The sequence below is a fragment of the Schistocerca americana genome, chromosome 11, assembly GCF_021461395.2.
Source record: "Schistocerca americana isolate TAMUIC-IGC-003095 chromosome 11, iqSchAmer2.1, whole genome shotgun sequence".
Classification (NCBI taxonomy): Eukaryota; Metazoa; Arthropoda; class Insecta; order Orthoptera; family Acrididae; genus Schistocerca; species Schistocerca americana.
Genome location: NC_060129.1, coordinates 145,980,540 through 145,999,296, shown reverse-complemented (window position 1 = coordinate 145,999,296; position 18,757 = coordinate 145,980,540). Strand labels below are relative to the sequence as shown.

General features: G+C 40.1%; 1 protein-coding gene across 2 annotated transcripts in view; it reads right to left on the bottom strand.

Annotated features, from left to right (window-relative positions):
* The window catches only part of LOC124553788 (dynamin-like 120 kDa protein, mitochondrial), a 199,490-nt gene that overhangs the window by 121,849 nt on the left and 58,884 nt on the right, over window positions 1-18,757 (bottom strand). Inside the window, exons 6-7 of one of the 2 annotated variants that reach the window (XM_047127766.1) lie at window positions 9,680-9,745; window positions 504-664 (exon numbers count right to left, since the gene is read on the bottom strand). In XM_047127766.1, coding sequence (XP_046983722.1) covers window positions 504-664; window positions 9,680-9,745 — 227 coding nt within the window. The remainder of the gene's footprint in view (window positions 1-503; window positions 665-9,679; window positions 9,746-18,757) is intronic. The other variant, XM_047127767.1, reaches the window with a different exon arrangement.

The window sequence follows — 18,757 nt, the reverse complement described above, 5'->3', positions numbered from 1 at the left end:
GATGCCTCGCAACATAGCGTTCAGAAGAGATCCCTATCCTCTCATACTCTTAGGGATTTACGGACAGCCTTGCAGGATTCACGGCGTCAATTCCCTCGAGCACTACTTCAGACATTAGTCGAGTCCACGCCATGTCGTGTTGCGGCACTTCTGCGTGCTCGCGGGGGCCCTACACGATATTAGGTAGGTGTACCAGTTTCTTTGGCTCTTCAGTGTATACCAATGTTATACACAGTAGTCCCAGAAACAGCTGGCTACTGGTTGGCAAACACATGCATAAACAGTCAAACTTATTTCTCAAATCAAAATTTATCTCTAACGTATCACACTTTCTGTTTCTTTTCATTGCTTTGCCGCACTGTTTCATTAAACACTCAACCAATTTCTGTGTTGCCAGTGTTTTAAGAAAAATAAATGACAAATTTAAAAACAATAACATCGACAAGTCTAGACAGTGCCGCCTAGCGGCCATGTGTAAACCCCCCTATTGCCGGCCCCGGTACCTTGATCTTCTTGGCGGGCAGCTGCCCCGCGCTGGCGCGCAGCAGCATCTGGCGGCGCAGGTCCTTGTTCTCGCGCTCCAACCGCTCCAGCTCCTTCTGGTAGCGCAGCTGCACCTGGATCAGCTCGTCCTGCAGGTGCTCCATGCGCTGCTCCGACGTCTCTGCAGCACGTGCCCTGCGGCTCACAGCTCACCCGTGGTGGGGGCACACGGTGGCCACAAACTTACATCTAACTCACACACACACACACACACACACACACACACACACACACACACACACACGAGTCTATCCGCAATGCCACAGCACTAACCTCTCCAGTCTGAGACTTTCTAACAATCTCACATCACATCATCACTTGACTATCCAGGTAGAACTCACACTCCACCAATAAAATTTCAGAGTTTTTTCAGTGATATTTTTTGAGCAATTTTAGTATACAGGACCTGTGGTTTCCTGTAGCTCATAACAGAGTAATTGCATTTCATTTGATTTTTTACTGTGATACTTTTTGATCAATTTTCTTATAAGGCGCCTGCGGGTTTCAGTAGCTCATAACAGAGTAATCACATTTCATTTTTTTACTGTGAGGGTACCGAAGTTCTCTGAATTTAATTTGTGGTTTTTCCAGAAAGTGTCACAGGTACGTAATTTTATGATAATTATGATGTTTAAATAGTATATAAGTGCACAATTTCTATGTACAAGTGCATGCCGAATAGTAATGCCTCCGAACTTTTGTTATGTTCTCAGTATCGGTTGAGATATATGATGTACACATTACTCTGATAATTAATTCGGGACAGTGGGACAGCAGCTGGACATGAAGTACCTGAGTGATGATAATTAAAGCCAACAGCTGTACTGTAATCCAACATCATTTATTCAACACATACTACCAGTTTTGACGGCAAAAAGCACCACCTTCGGGCCCCGAGCTCAAACTGCTATCGACGTATAAACCACAGTGACAAAGACCAAAGGAGTCTTCAAACGGAAACAGTAACTTATTAACCACATTAAGCCAGCACGTGCAACTGACAAAGTCGAATGCAGCGGGGCCAGAATCGACCGGATTCCGTACCTTCGTAGTAGTAACAAGCTCATCAATGGTGAGACAACATGTTGCTTCCACACACTGGCACAACTCACATAATAAGTTACTGTTTCCATTTGAAGACTCTGTTGGTATTTTCCACTGTAGTTCGTACACTGATACGCTCGGGGCCTGAAGGTGGCACTTTTTGGAGTCAAGATGGGTAGCACGTTTTGAATAAATGATTTCGGGTTACAATACAGACATTTGTTTCAATCGTCATTACTCGCTCGACGTTCGTGCTTCTGTGACGTAAGTTTCAGCCCTCTGTCGCTAGACAGTTCCGAGTGTGTAATGTAACTTATGTTGGTGCCTGAGAAACAATATGCTGTAACTGAGTTTCTAACGACAGAAAATTTCATTCACACATGGAGTACCCTCTCCTTCAGCACGATAATGTCACACCCGAGCACTGTGACATCTGCAACAATCTTATGCCTCAGGTTCACTGCTGTCGATCATAGTCCGCACAGTCCCGAATGGGCCCCATCCGATTTTCATCTGTGTCCAAAAAATAAAGAACACCTTCGAGAACTTCACTTTGATTGCGATGAAGCAGTGAAAGCAGAGGTCGGACTGTGGCTCCGTGAACAACATCAGTTTGAACAAACTGGTATCTCATTAGGAGGATTGTGTTTGTCACCAGGGTGACTATACCGTGAGAAATAAATATATACACTACTGGTCATTAAAATTGCTACACCACGAAGATGAAGTGCTAAAGTCGCGAAATTTAACCGACAGGAAGAAGATGCTGTGATTTGCAAATGATTAGCTTACCAGAGCATTCACACAAGGTTGGCGCCGGTGGCGACACCTACAACGTGCTGACATGAGGAAAGTTTCCAATCTATTTCTCATACACAAACAGCAGTTGACCGGCATTGCCTGGTGAAACGTTGTTGTGATGCCTCGTGTAACGAGGAGAAATTCGTACCGTCACGTTTCCAACTTTTATAAAGGTCAGATTGTAACCTATCGCGACTGCGGTTTATCGTATCGTGACACTGCTGCTTGCGTTGGTCGAGATCCAATGACTGTTAGCAGAATATGGAGTCGGTGGGTTCAGGAGGGTAATACGGAACACCGTGCTGGATCCCAATGGCCTCGTATCACTAGCAGTCGAGATGACGGGCACCTTATCCACATGGCAGTAACGGATTGTGCAGCCACGTCTCGATCCCTGAGTCAACAGATGGGGATGTTTGCAAGACAACAACCATCTGCACGAACAGTTCGACGACGTTTGCAGTAGCACGGACTATCAGCACAGAGACCATGGCTGAGGTTTCCCTTGACGCTGCATCACAGACAGGAGCACCTGCGATGGTGTACTCGATGGCGAACCTGAGTGCACGAATGGCAAAACGTCGTTTTTTCAGATGTATCCAGGTTCTGTTTTTCAGCATCGTGATGGTCGCATCCGTGTTTGGCGACTTGCAGTGAACGCACATTGAAAGCGTGTATTCGTCATCACCATACTGGCATATCACCCGGCGTGATGGTATGGGGTGCCATTGGTTACACGTCTCGGTCACCTCTTGTTCGCGTTGATGGCACTTTGAACAGTGGATGTTACATTTCATATGTATTACAACCCGTGGCTCTACCCTTCATTCGATCCCTGCGAAACCCTACTTTTCAGCAGGATAATGCACAACCGCATGTTGCAGGTCCTGTACGGGCCTTTCTGGATACAGAAAATGTTCGACTGTTGCCCTGGCCAGCACATTCTCCAGATCTCTCACCAATTGAAAACGTCTGGTCAATGGTGGTCGAGCAACTGGCTCGTCACAATACGCCAGTCACTTGATGATCTTGATGAACTGTGATATCGTGTTGAAGCTGCATGGGCAGCTGTACCTGTACCGCCATCCAAGCTCTGTTTGACTCAATGCCCAGGTGTATCAAGGCCGTTATTACGGCCAGAGGTGGTTGTGCTGGGTACTGATTTTTCAGGATCTATGCAGCCAAATTGCATCAAAATGTAATCACATGTGAGTTCTAGTATAATATATTTGTCCAATGAATACCCCTTTATAATCTACATTTCTTCTTGGTTAGCAATTTTAATGGCCAGTAGTGTAGACATGAAGAATAAAGGTGTAAAACGTTAATAAAGTTTCTTTTATGTAAGTTTTCACATAAAAAATTCAGTAATGTTACTATTCAGAATGCCTCGTATATTGAGCCATGTTCATATCAACTTTTTATGTATGTTCTGCAGCAATGTTTGTAATGTTGTTTGCAGCTACAATGGGACTATTGATGTTTGCAACAAGTGCAAATGGAAGAACAATGTTCCACGGCTGTGTCAATACGGATAAAAGGAAACTGTTTCTGCACTGCAAGTAACAAAAACACCATACGACACTACTGTTTGTTTATGCCTTGCCCTACTTTGTGGAATGTTACGCGATTTGTTGTGTCACGTGGTGTTGCATTCTGTGTTGTGTTTTATAAAATGGAATCAACAAGGAACCAGATATTTGAACTTGTCACACATTGTGAAGCAGGAGAGTGCCTCTGAAACATACATTGAACCAATTATAAAAGCACAAAAATGAAACAGATTACCCTGTCACATTCGTTGGAACTGCCAGTGACAATGAAATGAAAGCAGTAGCATTTGTTGAAGATGATGAACATCTGTGTGATTTTAATATATGTACAGATCTGTGGTCAACAAAATATGTTTCACTACTATTGACGTAACTGAATTACCTTCACATAATCTTTCAATTCTTCATCCAAAGCTACACAAATTACAGCAACTACTTGAGATTTGGTTGGTTTTGATATATGGAACAAATATGCAAAGCTTTGATAGGAATCTCCTGTTGACAAAACCTAGAGGGTCTTCACTTCACTTCACAGCAACTGTTTTACTGAAATTTATCTCTTCTTTGAAACAACTAGGCTTATCGCATTCATTAGAATTTCAAAATTGGAGCTGTTCTCCTAATTCAGCTCTTACCGCATGTTGTTCTCACCGTGTCTTCTCTAATATGATATTGTCCACCAACAATGCCTACATCTTTTTCTTTGTCGGATTTCAACAGGAAATATTTTTCATGCACCACCATACATCATTAATCCATCCCCTTCACTTGTTTGTGTAGCTCCTGACGGAAACACAAAAAGTGAAGTTCTTGCCGGCAGTTCAGGGTAGCATAAGATGCGAATGCGTAAGTGAAAATGTTTGTAGCTAGTTTAGACAAGGCTGCAAACAACAAATAAAGTTGCAAACATTCTGAAGACTGACATGTGAAATAGTTGGGTCTACTGCCAGATGTTTGTGTCGCTCCGGCACAATATTTCGGCCACGTAACTTGTTGCCTTCTTCAGGTGATACCTGAGACTGCCGTATTGGAGGATCTCGTCCAGTATTTACGTCCAGATGGCGACCAAGTCGGGTGCGGACGTCCGAGGGAGCACCGGGCAAAAGACAACACATTACAAGCAGCGCCAGGCGGGTGCGGATGGCAAACAGAGCGCCCAGCGCCCTCTGGGCATAAATACTGGACAAGATCCTCCCATACGGCAGTCTCAGGTATCACCTGAAGAAGGCAACGAGTTACGTGGCCGAAACATTGCGCCAGAGCGACACAAACATCCGGCAGTAGACCCGATTATTCCACGTGTCAAGATCTCGCCGGGAAAGCCTGAAGAGTTACATCATTCTGAAGACTGTTTCAAATATCTGTTTTGTATTTTATTATTTGTTCGAGATACTCTTCGGACGGAGTTCGACAGCAGACATCACTACCGTCACTACACGACAGCAGGTCCCACATGGAGCTACCGACACAGCACAGACTGCGTAGTAGGAGATCAGAATCTTGCACTGATAGTGGCACAGACAAAGAAGCAAAATAATAATGTACACGGAGGTGAAAAAAACTCATCAGATACCTCCAAATACTGTATTGGACCTCCTTTTGCCCGGTGTAGCACAGCAACTCGACACGACACGGACGCAAGAAGTCAGAAGTCCCCTAGAAATACTGAGCCACGCCGCCTGTACAGCCATCCGTAGCTGCCAAAGTGTTGCCAGCGCTGGATTTTGTGCACGAGCTGATCACTCAATCATATCCCGTAAATGTTCAACGGGATTCGTGTTGGGCGATCTGGGTGGCCAAATCATTTTCTCGAATTGTCCAGAATGTTCTTCATACAAATTACGAACAACTGTGGTCCAGTGATATTGCGCACAGTCATCTATAAAAATTCCCTTGTGGGTTGCAAAGATGAAGTCCGCAAACGGCTGAAAATGGTCTCTGAGAAGTTGAACGTAACCGATTCCAGTCACAGATCGGTCCAATTGGACCAGAGGACCCAATCCATTCCACATAAACACAGCCCACACCATTATGGAGCCACCACCAGCTTGTAGAGTGTCTTGTTGACAACTCGGGTTCACGGTTTCGTGGGGTCTGCACCACACTCCAACTCTACTGTCTGTTCTTACAACTGAAATCAGGACTCATCTGACTGGGCTACGCTTTTCCAGTTTTCAAGGGTCCAACCAATACAGTCACAAGCCCAAGAGAGGCACTGCAGCTGATGTTATGCTGTCAGCAAAAGCACTCACGTCGGTCGTCTGCTGCCGTAGCCCGTCGGTGCCAAATTTCACTGCACTGTCCAAACGGACGTGTTCATCGTACATCACACACTGATTTCTGTGGTCGTTTCGTGCAGTGTCGCTCCTCTACACAAATGCTGCTGCTCTCGGTCATCGAGTGACGGCAGTCGGCCACTGCGTTGTACGTAGTGAGTGGTAATGCCTGAAATTTGGTATTCTTAGCACTTTCTTGACACTGTGGATGTTGGAATATTGCATTCCCTAATGATTTAGAAAATGGAATGTCCCATGCGCCTAGCTCCAACTACCATTCCGTGTTTAAGACCTGTTAATTCAATTCGTGTGGCCACAATCACATTGGAATATTTTTTTATTTTTTTATTTTTTATTTTATTTTTTTTTTTTTACATGAAACACACGAGTACAAATGACAGCTCCGTCAATGAAGTACTCTTTTATATCTCCTGAATGTGATTCTACCACCATATGTATATGTGTATATCACTATCCGATGACTTTTGTCAGCTCAGTGTATATTACTATTGTGACAGTGTTAGTGTGAGCCTAGCACCTGCTGAATAAACAACTCTGTATGCAAGTATACATTAATAGTTTATTACTGTGGTCTAAAGTAATTTTATGAAAGATTAATATTAGGAGACTAATTATTAAGTACTATTTTATGAAGAAACCCATATCAAGAATTTGGTATGTTTTGCCCACCCTGTTCCCTTTCATTACCCCACTTTATTTCTGTGTGTATATTACATTGAAAATATTTGCCACAACAGTACAAATGCCAACAGCACAATCTTTGTGTCTAGTTTGTTTCCAAACTTGATCCATTTACTAATGGTACTTGCACAGTAATGACCACTTTACCCTTCAGTTCTGCTCGGTCGTGTTTTCCAGCAGTGTCAGTCATGACACACACTAGTGTGGACAGATGTACTGCTGGAGTCTCAGCTTATACGTACTTGGTGTACGTGTACACCGAAAGCAACTGAAGGGCAACATAAGGACACTATGCTGAGCTGCTTCCACAGTGATGACAACTGCGGCACAGTACCTTTCGAGACACCTTCGACAAAGTGCATCCTTCTGTGATTGTATTTTACAGGCTTTTCAATGCTGTGAAGATATTTCCACAAAAAAAGTATACTGGGTGACAAATCCAACAAAACATAAGTATGTTACTCTGTAACGAGCCACAGGGAATCACAGGACATTCAGAGCAGAATATTTAGAAAATATTTCTCAACTGAACAGTTCAAGTTTGTCCTTTATACGATACACTTCACAAACGTATTCATTAACAATATGGTTCCATCAGTGGCTTTGCGAGTGTTTGGCCACTTTTTTTATGTATCTTACATTATCACACTATTTTCAACATTAGTAGTTTAGCTGCTAAGTACTTTAATTCTTTTATTTTTATTTTACTTTTTACATGTTTGTGCCAAAATCAAGTGATTGTGCCAGTTGATAAACAATTACAAATTTAACAAATACCTGCTGAACAATCTCAAATGTCCACATTGCTGCCTCATGTTATCATGTATTGTTAACCCTCCTTCCACAAATCTCTTCCATTAATAACATTTCTGTTTAGCTCCTGGCCAATCCATATCACCATGTTTTTCCTGGTCTATTCTTTTGCATCTCTCTCTAACGATATTTATTCCCTTAACCATCATTCAAATTTTACGATTTTCTTCAGCTATCAATAAAACTAATCAACTCTACCTACGTTATGCTTCATTTAAAAATCCTCTTTTTTTTTTTTTTTTTTTTTTTTTTAAATAATCTGCTCCCTCCCACTTTCCATTCTCTACATTCACTCCCTTTTTGGCCTTTTTTTTTTTGTTTCACATTTTAAGATTTTTTTCTGTTCTGCTCACAACCACTAATCATCTACACACACTTCAAATCTCCTTTGTACTTGCCACTTTTTTTTTTCTTACCACTTCCTTCTTACCTCCTCTTCTCTTCCAGTTTCAACTAATCACACCCCTTTCAAACTGTAATTACGTATCTCTCTTCACCATTTTCTCCACCATCTGTCAAATAACTACCTTACTGCATGCAGGATCACCCAGTTTTATTACTCTCTTCTTGGCACTATCTTGGCTACCCCTGTCTGCGTCACAGACCTAAAATGTCACAAACATAAGCTCTTACACTACATATGATTAGGCAAGACTTTGACCTCGGTCATATTCCCCCCACCAGGTGGCAGATGGTGACCAGTCAATTTTTGACAACATTATAGATATAAATAGATGCCTCTAGTCTTTCCAAATGTTTTACTCTATTAGAGAACCTAAAGACCTGTTTACAACTTAAATGCCTCACTCTGCTATTAGCCTACAGGTATTTAATCACTTGAATAACAAAAGGGATTTTTTTTTAAGATTTATGTAAGGACGTTTACATTCTATATGACACTTTAGCATTCTTTTCTTGCTGCAGATATACAAGATTTCAGGAGGTCCACCGGCATGTGAATGATTGAAGGATAGCTCTTGCTAAGGAACTGGGATCAAAGCAGATGAAAGTAAAAAATGTGGAATCGAGCTTTTTCCAACACTTTACAGGTAGTATGTTTCATGTCCACTTTCAAGAGGACACAAATAACATAGGAATTAAGAATTATTTGTCACCACTGTGTGTGTGTTTTACACTGTGATAAATATTTGGTTTGAATTACATTTCCTTACTGTTGATTATTGAAGAGTTCCTTGTGCTAGAATTTCAATCACTAAGGATTTCGTCCAACTCCCACTAGAGTCTATTGATTGTTAAACCAAACAACAGTTAAGAAAGTGTCAATTAAGGATTTTAAAATAAATCATCACTGTGGAAGAATTACACTTCCTTGGAATGCTTTCTAAAGCTCTCAGTTTGGCCTTTCATAATGACACAGAATCAGATATAATGAAAATAGATTGTGAGCGCCATTGCTACAACATAATGTCTGCATATAATCGAGTGATGCTCACTTCGACGCATATGTATGTTATATGAAAAAGTACGGTTTGATGAATGTTTAATTTTGTTTAGGCAACTTGTACTTGTGACTTACAATCATAAATTTTTGAATATATATTGAATGAGATGATAAAATGTTAGAGATGTCACTATTTTCTCACCCCCGTCCCGGTGCTTCTACGGGTGTCATGCGCACAGTATTCTTTTCCTCGGTAGTAAACCGTATATTTGCTAAGTTTGGTTGAAACTTTTCCATGCTGTTCTCCAACTGGCTACTGAACAATAACAACAAGTCAAATTTCATTTGCCATGAAGTGCTCAGGTTCTTTTCTCAAAATCTGTCAAATTTTTAACTTTAATGAGGAGTTTTATAGTTGTCCACAATAAATATAAAGTAATCAGTAATGACAATCACAATGGGCATGGCCAGTACACTACAGAACTCCAGAGCACTGCCTGCTTTTCCTTAGCTTCTCAGTGGACTAAAAAGCTATCCCGACTTACCCTGCCTCTTCCTTGCCTCGTCGTATTTCGGATCTGCAGCATTCAGTTTCAAATCTGGTTTTGCCTCTAAAAAGAAAATTGAGAAAAGGACAAATGTCAAGTACAAATGGCAATGGAAGAATATTTTTAACAATTTTTCTTAACTTTTGGTTTGGTTAAAAACTCAAATGCAAATAGATGCAACACAAGGATAAAAAAATGCCAAATGAAAATACAAAAACCAAATAATGTAAGATGCACATGCCACATGCAAGGAAAATGGAATCCACTTCAGTTAAATACACCAATCCAAAAAATCCATTTAAACTGCACCATACTGTACTGTGGAGGGAGTCTGCCTAGGTACCATTGTTGAATGCCCACAGTAACAACCCCAGCTACACAGGATATAAAGGAACTGGGAGAATATAAGGGATAAGGGGTGTTTGACTATTTGAGGTACAAATGAAAGGGACAAGCAGAGAACAATCCTAATAATCATAGGTCTGCGAGGTGTAACATGTCATTTGTAGAATGAGATGTTCCACATCCTCGATCTCCGTTGACCGACAAAAGAAGTTCGTGGGTTAAAGTAGGTAGGATGTAAGAAGCACCCAACTTTCAGGAAGTTTTTGACGGGTTTTGCAGATCCCAGCTGTACTGAACCTGTGCTACGGGAGATTAAGGTTGCGGAATGGTCCTTCTACTTGCTGGGTGGAGTCGTTTGCTCCACGGGGCCGCAAGTGAAGGGCACAGAGGGCAAGTGACATCCACAACGTCAAAGAAATTGTCACCAAAAAGACAACGGATGTTCAGATTTTATTGTAAAAGTTGTTCAGAGTCCATTATGAGATGCATTCGTCCAAACATCTATTTGGAATTTAATGCCTGTGTAGCCGATCAATTAGAAGAACTTAGGATTGTATGTTACAGGAAATTGATACGGGTCAACTTTTCTGGGTGTGTTATTTCACCAAGTGTCTTCCAACATCATCGATGCAGTGGATCGAAGTCCATGGCGGAGAAACTGGTTCACGGTTCAAGGGCACTATGTAGCAGGACCCTTGCAGCACTGATATTGTACAGTGGCCAACAGAAAAAATGGAAAATCCAGTAAAATACAAGAATTGCAGACTGACTACTGGACTGTATCAACAGTCATTTCCCATCACCTCTGGAATGAGAATAAGTCACAAAATATTCCATCCGGAAACCAATGATTTCTCCAGTATGATATTATAGGTGAGTGTAAGAGTCCCCAAGGACCCAAACTGCAGACATGCACTTATGGATAAAAGCATTAATGGCCACCAATAATGTGAAGGCAGGCTTCAGCCCATCTCCTAATCAATGACAATATATTAAAAAATCACAGACGCGTTCCAAATTCAGTAACAATAGAGTTCACTGGAACTAGGAACAGGTCTGTAATACAGGAAAGCTGTTAAAAATCCCCACACAAAAAAATCCAACGGGGTCGAGCTGACAGATACGGGGGGCCACGACACTAGGGAGCCACGACCAATATACGTATTGACGATTCACGCTACATATTACTACACGAAAGGGTGCCACTGTACTGTCGTGCGAGTACCAAACGAGCATATCTGTACCATTAGGAACAAGCGTGCACGCATGTCTGAAGGAATAGATGTCAGTGACGATTTCCAGCCGTAGTAAAATTATAAAATTTTGTCGCAGTTGTGAATATTTTTTAAATCAGCTGTATCAGGCACGGAAACCGTGCCAGACCGGGACTCTAACTCTGACTCTCCACTTATCGTGAGTGGTCACCTTAACTGTCTCCGCTACCTGTGGACATTTCCAGGACCGATCTGAACTCCCGAATGCAGTGTCTATGTCCCCATCGCTCACAGGTTACTTGGACTTTCGCAACCAGGGTTAATGAGGCAAATGTGTTCAACATTAGTATTAGCATCTTACTGCTCATGTAGGCTGTAATATTTATTATTAGAATGTCTGTTCCTTCAGACCTGCATGCACATCTGAAGGAACAAACAATGGTGACAATCTGCAGCTGTGGCAACATAGCCGATGTCAAAAATATTTACAGCTACGACAAAATTTCATATTACAACACTTGCAGATCGTCATCAATCTCTGTTCCCTCAAATATCAATACATGTCTGAAGGAACAGACACTGTAATAATAATTACAGTCTAGATAGCAATACATATTAATAGTAACATTGAAAACGTATGGCTCATTAACCCTTCTGCAGGAATCCAGGTAAGATGCGGGCACCGTGGACTAGATGCTGTGACATATGGAAGTTCGGATCGGTCCTCGTAGCGTGCACAGATAGATGTGATGCTTAAGGTAACCACTCGTGATGAGCAGAAAATTCAGGTTCGACTCCAGATCCGGCACAAATTTTCACACACCACCAATAGGTACGATTTCCATGTCTAATCCAGACGATGTTAAAAATATTTGTAATAGTGACAAAATTTCATATCTGGAACATCATCGAAATGGTTGTTTCGTGTGAAGTGCACTTGTGGAAACGTCGTAGCAGGGTAATCGCTTGTTTCTGGATCTACGTTTATTAGGATTATTTATAGTCATCTATTCACCCCTTTTGTTTGTAGCCGTAATACTCAAACCCCCTGTATACAATATGAAAAACACTAAGGTAATGTACAGTGTGTCCAAAGGACAAGAAATCACTTTCAGAATTCTTACCTAAAGACGCAGAATTCACAATACAGGGACAGATACCACTACAAAAGTATATATACACGCACACTCCCCAAGCCTATGTACAGTGAATGGCAGAGGATATTTTTTACCACTGTTCACAAGTTTCTGTCCTATACAATTCTCACACCGATCGAGAGGCATACTGGCTGACTATATGTCTCTCTAAGTGCCCTGATGTCGTTTTACTTTATTCTCATGGTTGATACACAATATAGACAATGGTGGCAGCAGCATAATATCCATGATTTTCTCAATGGGGTTTTGCAAGAACAATGTCTGTCATCTTCCTATCCAGAAGGGGCTTCAAAAAAGTAAGTTACACATTATCACAGCAGACCAAATAACTTTTCAATAATGTGAGTAATTCAGTCATTTCGCGGAACAGCACAGGAGATTAGTTACGAGATTTTAGGTTGAAACAGTACCAAGTTTGTTACTATATAAGTTTTGTGGAGGAACACAATGATAATAGAATGTAATGAAAAGGCTTTTGTGGTCAGTGATTACCTGTTTAATCAATGGAGAAAAACAATGTAGCAATGGTTGCTTCAGTATGAATGTGAAACGAGCTTAACTATTAACGAATGACTATACATATTTTGTGTGTTATTGTTTCAGAGCAATATTATGTGTTGTTATTATTTCAGAGCGATATTTTCTGTTTTTCAAACTGAACAACTTTAATATCAAATTCATAAGAGAGACATGTTCTCATTAGGTACACAGTCGGGTTTACTTCTCTACATATAACACCCACACTCGAGTCTGATAGCCAGAAAATAACTAAAATAACTGAAAGAGAGTGCTTTACACCTGTCAGCATGGCAGGGACAGTAACTTTAAATTTATTTTACTGAAATCATTTCAGGCCAATGCATTAGAGCACTCCAACAGCACGATGAACCTGTGTGAACGGCATTCGTTCTCACCACCCTGCAGATGGTTCAGAAGCAGGCAACTGCACTCACCGTCCAGCAGGTGTGCACTCGCCGATTCAGGGCGACGGACGAGTGGCCCTTCAGCGTGGCTACAGAAATGTGGACCCCATACAACTATGTCATTACATGGCAGTTTTAATGGGCCCAGCAAGTGTTGGAATGCATTGAGAATTGTAACTGCTGTTAGCTGACAATTTTCCTTCTTTTATGAGAAGGAACTGTATGCTGTATATGGGCCATTCTACAAGTATTATCCCAACTGATTGAGTACGGTTATGTGTAACTAAAATTAAAGCTGTAACAAAATACTTAAGATAATTAAAAATCACCGATTTAGACATGGGTCTGTAAATGTGCATGAATGAATAACTAACTGATGAAATAATTCGAGTATTCAGTTTGCAGTTTAAGTACACTGACAATGAGAACTATATTAGACAGAAGAAATGAGAAAGATTCTTGTCGAGGAACGTGAAAACTGATTATAAATCTCAACTTTGTTCATAATTAACAAAAAGGAATTAACAGAACTTGTTACATCTATTAATGTTAACGGCATAGATTGGGAAGAGGAAGGACGCTCAAGGTGTAATGGTGTAAGGCAAGCACATTGTGCAAGTGCACATTGTTAATTCGCAGCTTATGTGCAAGTGAGTGGGAGTGGGGTCCACCAAACTATGAAGTTTATTCTCTCTCTCTCTCTCTCTCTCTCTCTCTCTCTCTCTCTCTCTCTCTCTCTCTCTCTCTCTCTCTGCTGGACCACAAATGCAAGCGGACCACTTGGACAGGCCTTACAACTGCAGGGCTCTCCATTGTATCTTTAAAGATTTCATTCCCATTAGCTCCATTAACTTCACATCTGGAATTAAATCAAATACTAAAAATAAATGTGTTCTAAACTGTACAAAATGTACTGTATGCTTCTGAAGGTATGAAAGCAATACCGAAAGACCGCACATGGCTGTGTGACAAAAAGAAACTAAAGCTTCATGCTCCAATAGTGGCAGATCCTTAACAGGCAAAGTTTATTTCACAAATGTAGATCAAATAACAACTGTTAATGTTCATCGTCACAAATACATATGTTTCAAAGTTGGGCAAAGTAAGGATAGCTACAAAGATGCAAAAAAAATTGATGTAAGAGAAAGCATAAACGATCTGTAGCATAACAAGGTGATAAACTATTAATTTTCTTGAAATAATTATCACCAGGATACAGCCACGGTCATAACATAAGACCACTTGCCTAACAGCACTAAAACTGCTGCAGCTTATCTGTGGTAAGGAAAATACTATCAATTCCTCACAATAGTGAACATTATTACAAGTATTAAATGAAACTATCTTTCCTGGTTTTATACATCATAATTGGTCAATTTCATCTACACTTACTTTTCAAGTGCACTAGAATGCTACCAAAAACTTAGCCTTGTGGTGGGCTTGTGAATAACCATAGACAAACAGGCTTGGAAAAAAAAAAAATGGTTTCATTTAATTCTCATCATAAGGTTTAATACCGCTGTGAGTACAACAAGCAGTAAATCTGATGTCAATCCGTAAATTGTTAGTGGAAGTGATAGGCTCCTTACAAACTTGTGCAGTTGAGTCGCATTCTTCATTTAACAGGCAGTTCCCATATGGCCTTACTAATTGGCCATATGACCGTATGACATGCTGTACAGCCACTGGCCCCACGACATTTTAAGATGACTCGGCCACATTCGACCCTCTCTCACGTGGCGATCTAGCAGTGCGGCTGCAGAAAAAGGAGATAAAAGCAAGCTGCCATATCGCCATGTTGTACAGCATTTTTGGTCATTTGTGCTTTGCAACTGTCAAATAACGGGCTTTTCCTGTGTCGTTTTAAAGATTTTTGTTTGTGTTTCATGCTGCAAGTTGGAAGTTTTCATCACTGAAGCAGAATTTCGTCCTGTAATTTGGGTTTCAGGAAATAAGGATTATAGCAGTAAGATCATCAAACAATGATTGGGAGAAGAAAAAATGTGTCTTTACTTTGAAAATAAAACTGTATAAAAAAAGAATGCCCACATGTATTGGTTTGTTTATTATTTATTGGAACACATTTTACATCTTATTCACTTGCCTAAGAACAGCCTCTTCAGGGCTAACAAAGTAATCCGTGAATTTGTCCCAGATACTCGTGGCACAGTGGTTTCTATAGCACGGTGCTCCATATCACTGTACCAGTTATTTCTAAAGTTCCAGCCAACATGAACTCATCTCTTTAGCGAACAAAGCCGTGCAGAACTCAGCAAGCTCTAATGATTACTGCATAGGTGTCCTCTCTCACATTTTTTTCTATGAAATATTCACCATTTTGCTGACTTTTGTAAGTGGCTCACATGAGAACGCAGCTGTTGCCACAGAGTCTCTGCCGAGCAGTTCAGTTGCGTGTCTGGCAATGTGTGACGCAATCCTAAGAGAGTTGTGCACGGCTTTAAGTGAACCACATGGCTGAATCACTGCAACTAAGTCACTAGTGTGAAAGTACTTGCCTTCCTGCAATTTCTGAACTGACTTACAAAGGAGAACCTTCTGGGTTCAACTCGCATATCTCTGTAAAAGATACAATACTATGCTGTGGTGGAACTTAGTGCATCATAAAGGATGTTTTAGGCATATTCTACAAAAGAAAACCATGGAAATTAATACTATTAATACCAGTTTATGAAGAGACTCTGAAATGTGTGAGCTTTTGTTAATGTTGCACGCTGATTTCCATATTTTCATTTGTTTTGTACATCCTGAGGAAATGTCATCTTTCCCAAGTTGCACATCAATGGGCACCTCCACAGGTGATACTACAACATGTTAGAAGTGTGCAATCTAAGACTGGGTGTGTGGTCTATCACTTAAATGACTGTTGCAGCATCCCGGAAAGGAGACATTCTCATTCAATATTGTATAATTTGGTTTATGCCTCAATGAAAGTGAAACTATAAGGTATTTCTGTTGTTTGTAAATAAGCACAATGCAAACGTAAAACTGTCAGTCATCATTTGATTGCCTATGTGAGCAGAAATGTTAAAACTGAATATCATATCACACATACTGAAATAAAATCTTTACTTCTCATCTGGGCAGGATTGTTGACATTTAAGAAGAGTAAATTTTTTATTTATGAACAGCAAGACCAATTATTTCCAGTTCATCGAGAAGATTCACTTTACACAATTTGTTGTCTTCACTGTAGAGAAGAGATTTACTTGACTACAATAGATTTTATTTTCTATCCAGAATATGCACAGTCAAATATATTTCTTAAAGAAAAAGGGAAAAAAAATAATTACGTTTTTTTGATATTAGTATAATCATACTGTTTCAGTGAGGTGATTAAATTTTCAGAGAATGTGGCCCCATTCAAAACTGGATAATACCTCTGTGATAAGCAACTTATGAGCACCCAAAATAAGCAAAATAAAAACACTAAGGTCTACAGAAAGCCAACTACATGAGCAAAGCAGCAACAGCCAACCACCACAGCTAATCTACAGCAGCACAAAGCAGCCAGTTAAAAACAAAGCAGAATAAATTATGATTAGTAAAAAATTAAAAGTACATTCAAAGATAGACTTTCACAATTTTTATGTGCAATTTTGCATACTGTACACTGGTTAAAACAAAATCATTTACAAATAGAGGCAAAATCAGTTTCTGAAAATGTTACTGCATATTGATATCACATACACTGTTTTTAAACAAGTACGAAATTCTTATGAACTCAAGTTATTGAATTATCAGTCACTGAAAACAAATGGAATCTAATAGCGAGGGGAAAAATGAATCCTTCCTCCGAGAAATTATTCAGTGGAACAGAGCTTTCACTCCCAATAAAAGAAGCTAGATGCTCTGAACTTGTAGGCATATTAATTCAATATTAGAAGCAGCTAACAGGACACACCTGAACACAGCCCTAACAATCACAGCCGAGAAAAGAGGTGCACTGCAACTATTTACACAAAGGAGAACCTCAGTTGACTAACTCTTAAGGAGCCTGCACACATTCAGTATTTACTGACAATACCAGTTTGGCAAGCCTTCAATATACTGAAGCAACATACACTGTCAATAATTATGTCTGTTGGTAACATGATTTTACATGGTTAAGGTGTCAATCACCCAATAGAAAGCACATGCTGCCATTACAGTAGCTACAACTGATAAACAATGGAAATCAATGAGTAAGGGAAAATGGGTCTGAGAATGGCTAAAAATAAGAGCGTAAAATGTTTCCAGAATTAGTTACAACATATTTAAAAGCATACAAATTTTAAAGGTGAATATTTTGAGAAAAATTAAAATGACTTCTACAAAACATATTTATCTTTCATTGCTTCTGCACTAACTGAAAAAGTAAGCCTCATACTTGTAGCTACAAATCACCTTTCTGCTCTGCTAAAAAGAAACTGTCACATTTAGTTTGCACACCAACACAAACCCCTCCTATCTTTCGTCCACAGCACACCTGTTTCTCCAGTACAGAATACTACTGTTGTTCCATTATCACGATCACCTTCATTCACTGCACCCCTGTCGACCTTCGTTTCATTTAATACAGCCATCTCACGCATCCTGTAGCACCACTACCACTCACTGCCTTATAGCGACAGTCTACACACAGATAACCTGTACAATGGGAATGAGGGTGGAAAGAGGCAATAAGCTGACATAGCAAAGTGGGCGCCAATTTCAGCAAGGCACTCAATCTCTCGACAAAAATGTGCAATGTGGCACGATTAGTCACATCAATTGTATCATCTAGTTCTTAACTATACACCAGAAAAATTCAACAATTTTATATTCTGGGCATCCGTAGCTGCTGAAAGTCATGACATTACGAGGAATTCTGCTAATAACTGGTAAAATTGTTGTTCATTAAAACACAATTGGTTTCGAGGCCTAAAACCGCATCAAAGTGCAACCTATATGGATAAAAGCAAAATACAGTGTCATCACATTTTGTGCACATTAAAATTAATAAAGGAATATCTAAAATTCACTCATAATGTTAAAAGAAGACTTGCTCCATTAATTTAAGATGAACTAAGGGTTGCAGTGCCATGTTTTACAATTTGCCTGCATCTAAAAAGAAAAAAGAAACATATTTTATAGTGAGAGGACCCTAAACATTTTTAAAGGGGCCAGATTGGCAATAAAAAATTGTCACTGCTAACTTAGTCATGGCATTATACAAATTATACATGGAATTGCCCTAAGAAATTAATAGGGCCAACCGGTAAGTCATTTTGATTAAGATATAAGATTTCAGGGCAACCCTAACTTTAGTAATCCCCAATCTACATTAACAGCGCACTTACGTGAAGAGGGGCACAGCATCACAAACTCTTCAGAAAATGTAAACATACTACATTAAAAAAAACTATTTTGAGAGTAATTCTTGAATATATTATACAC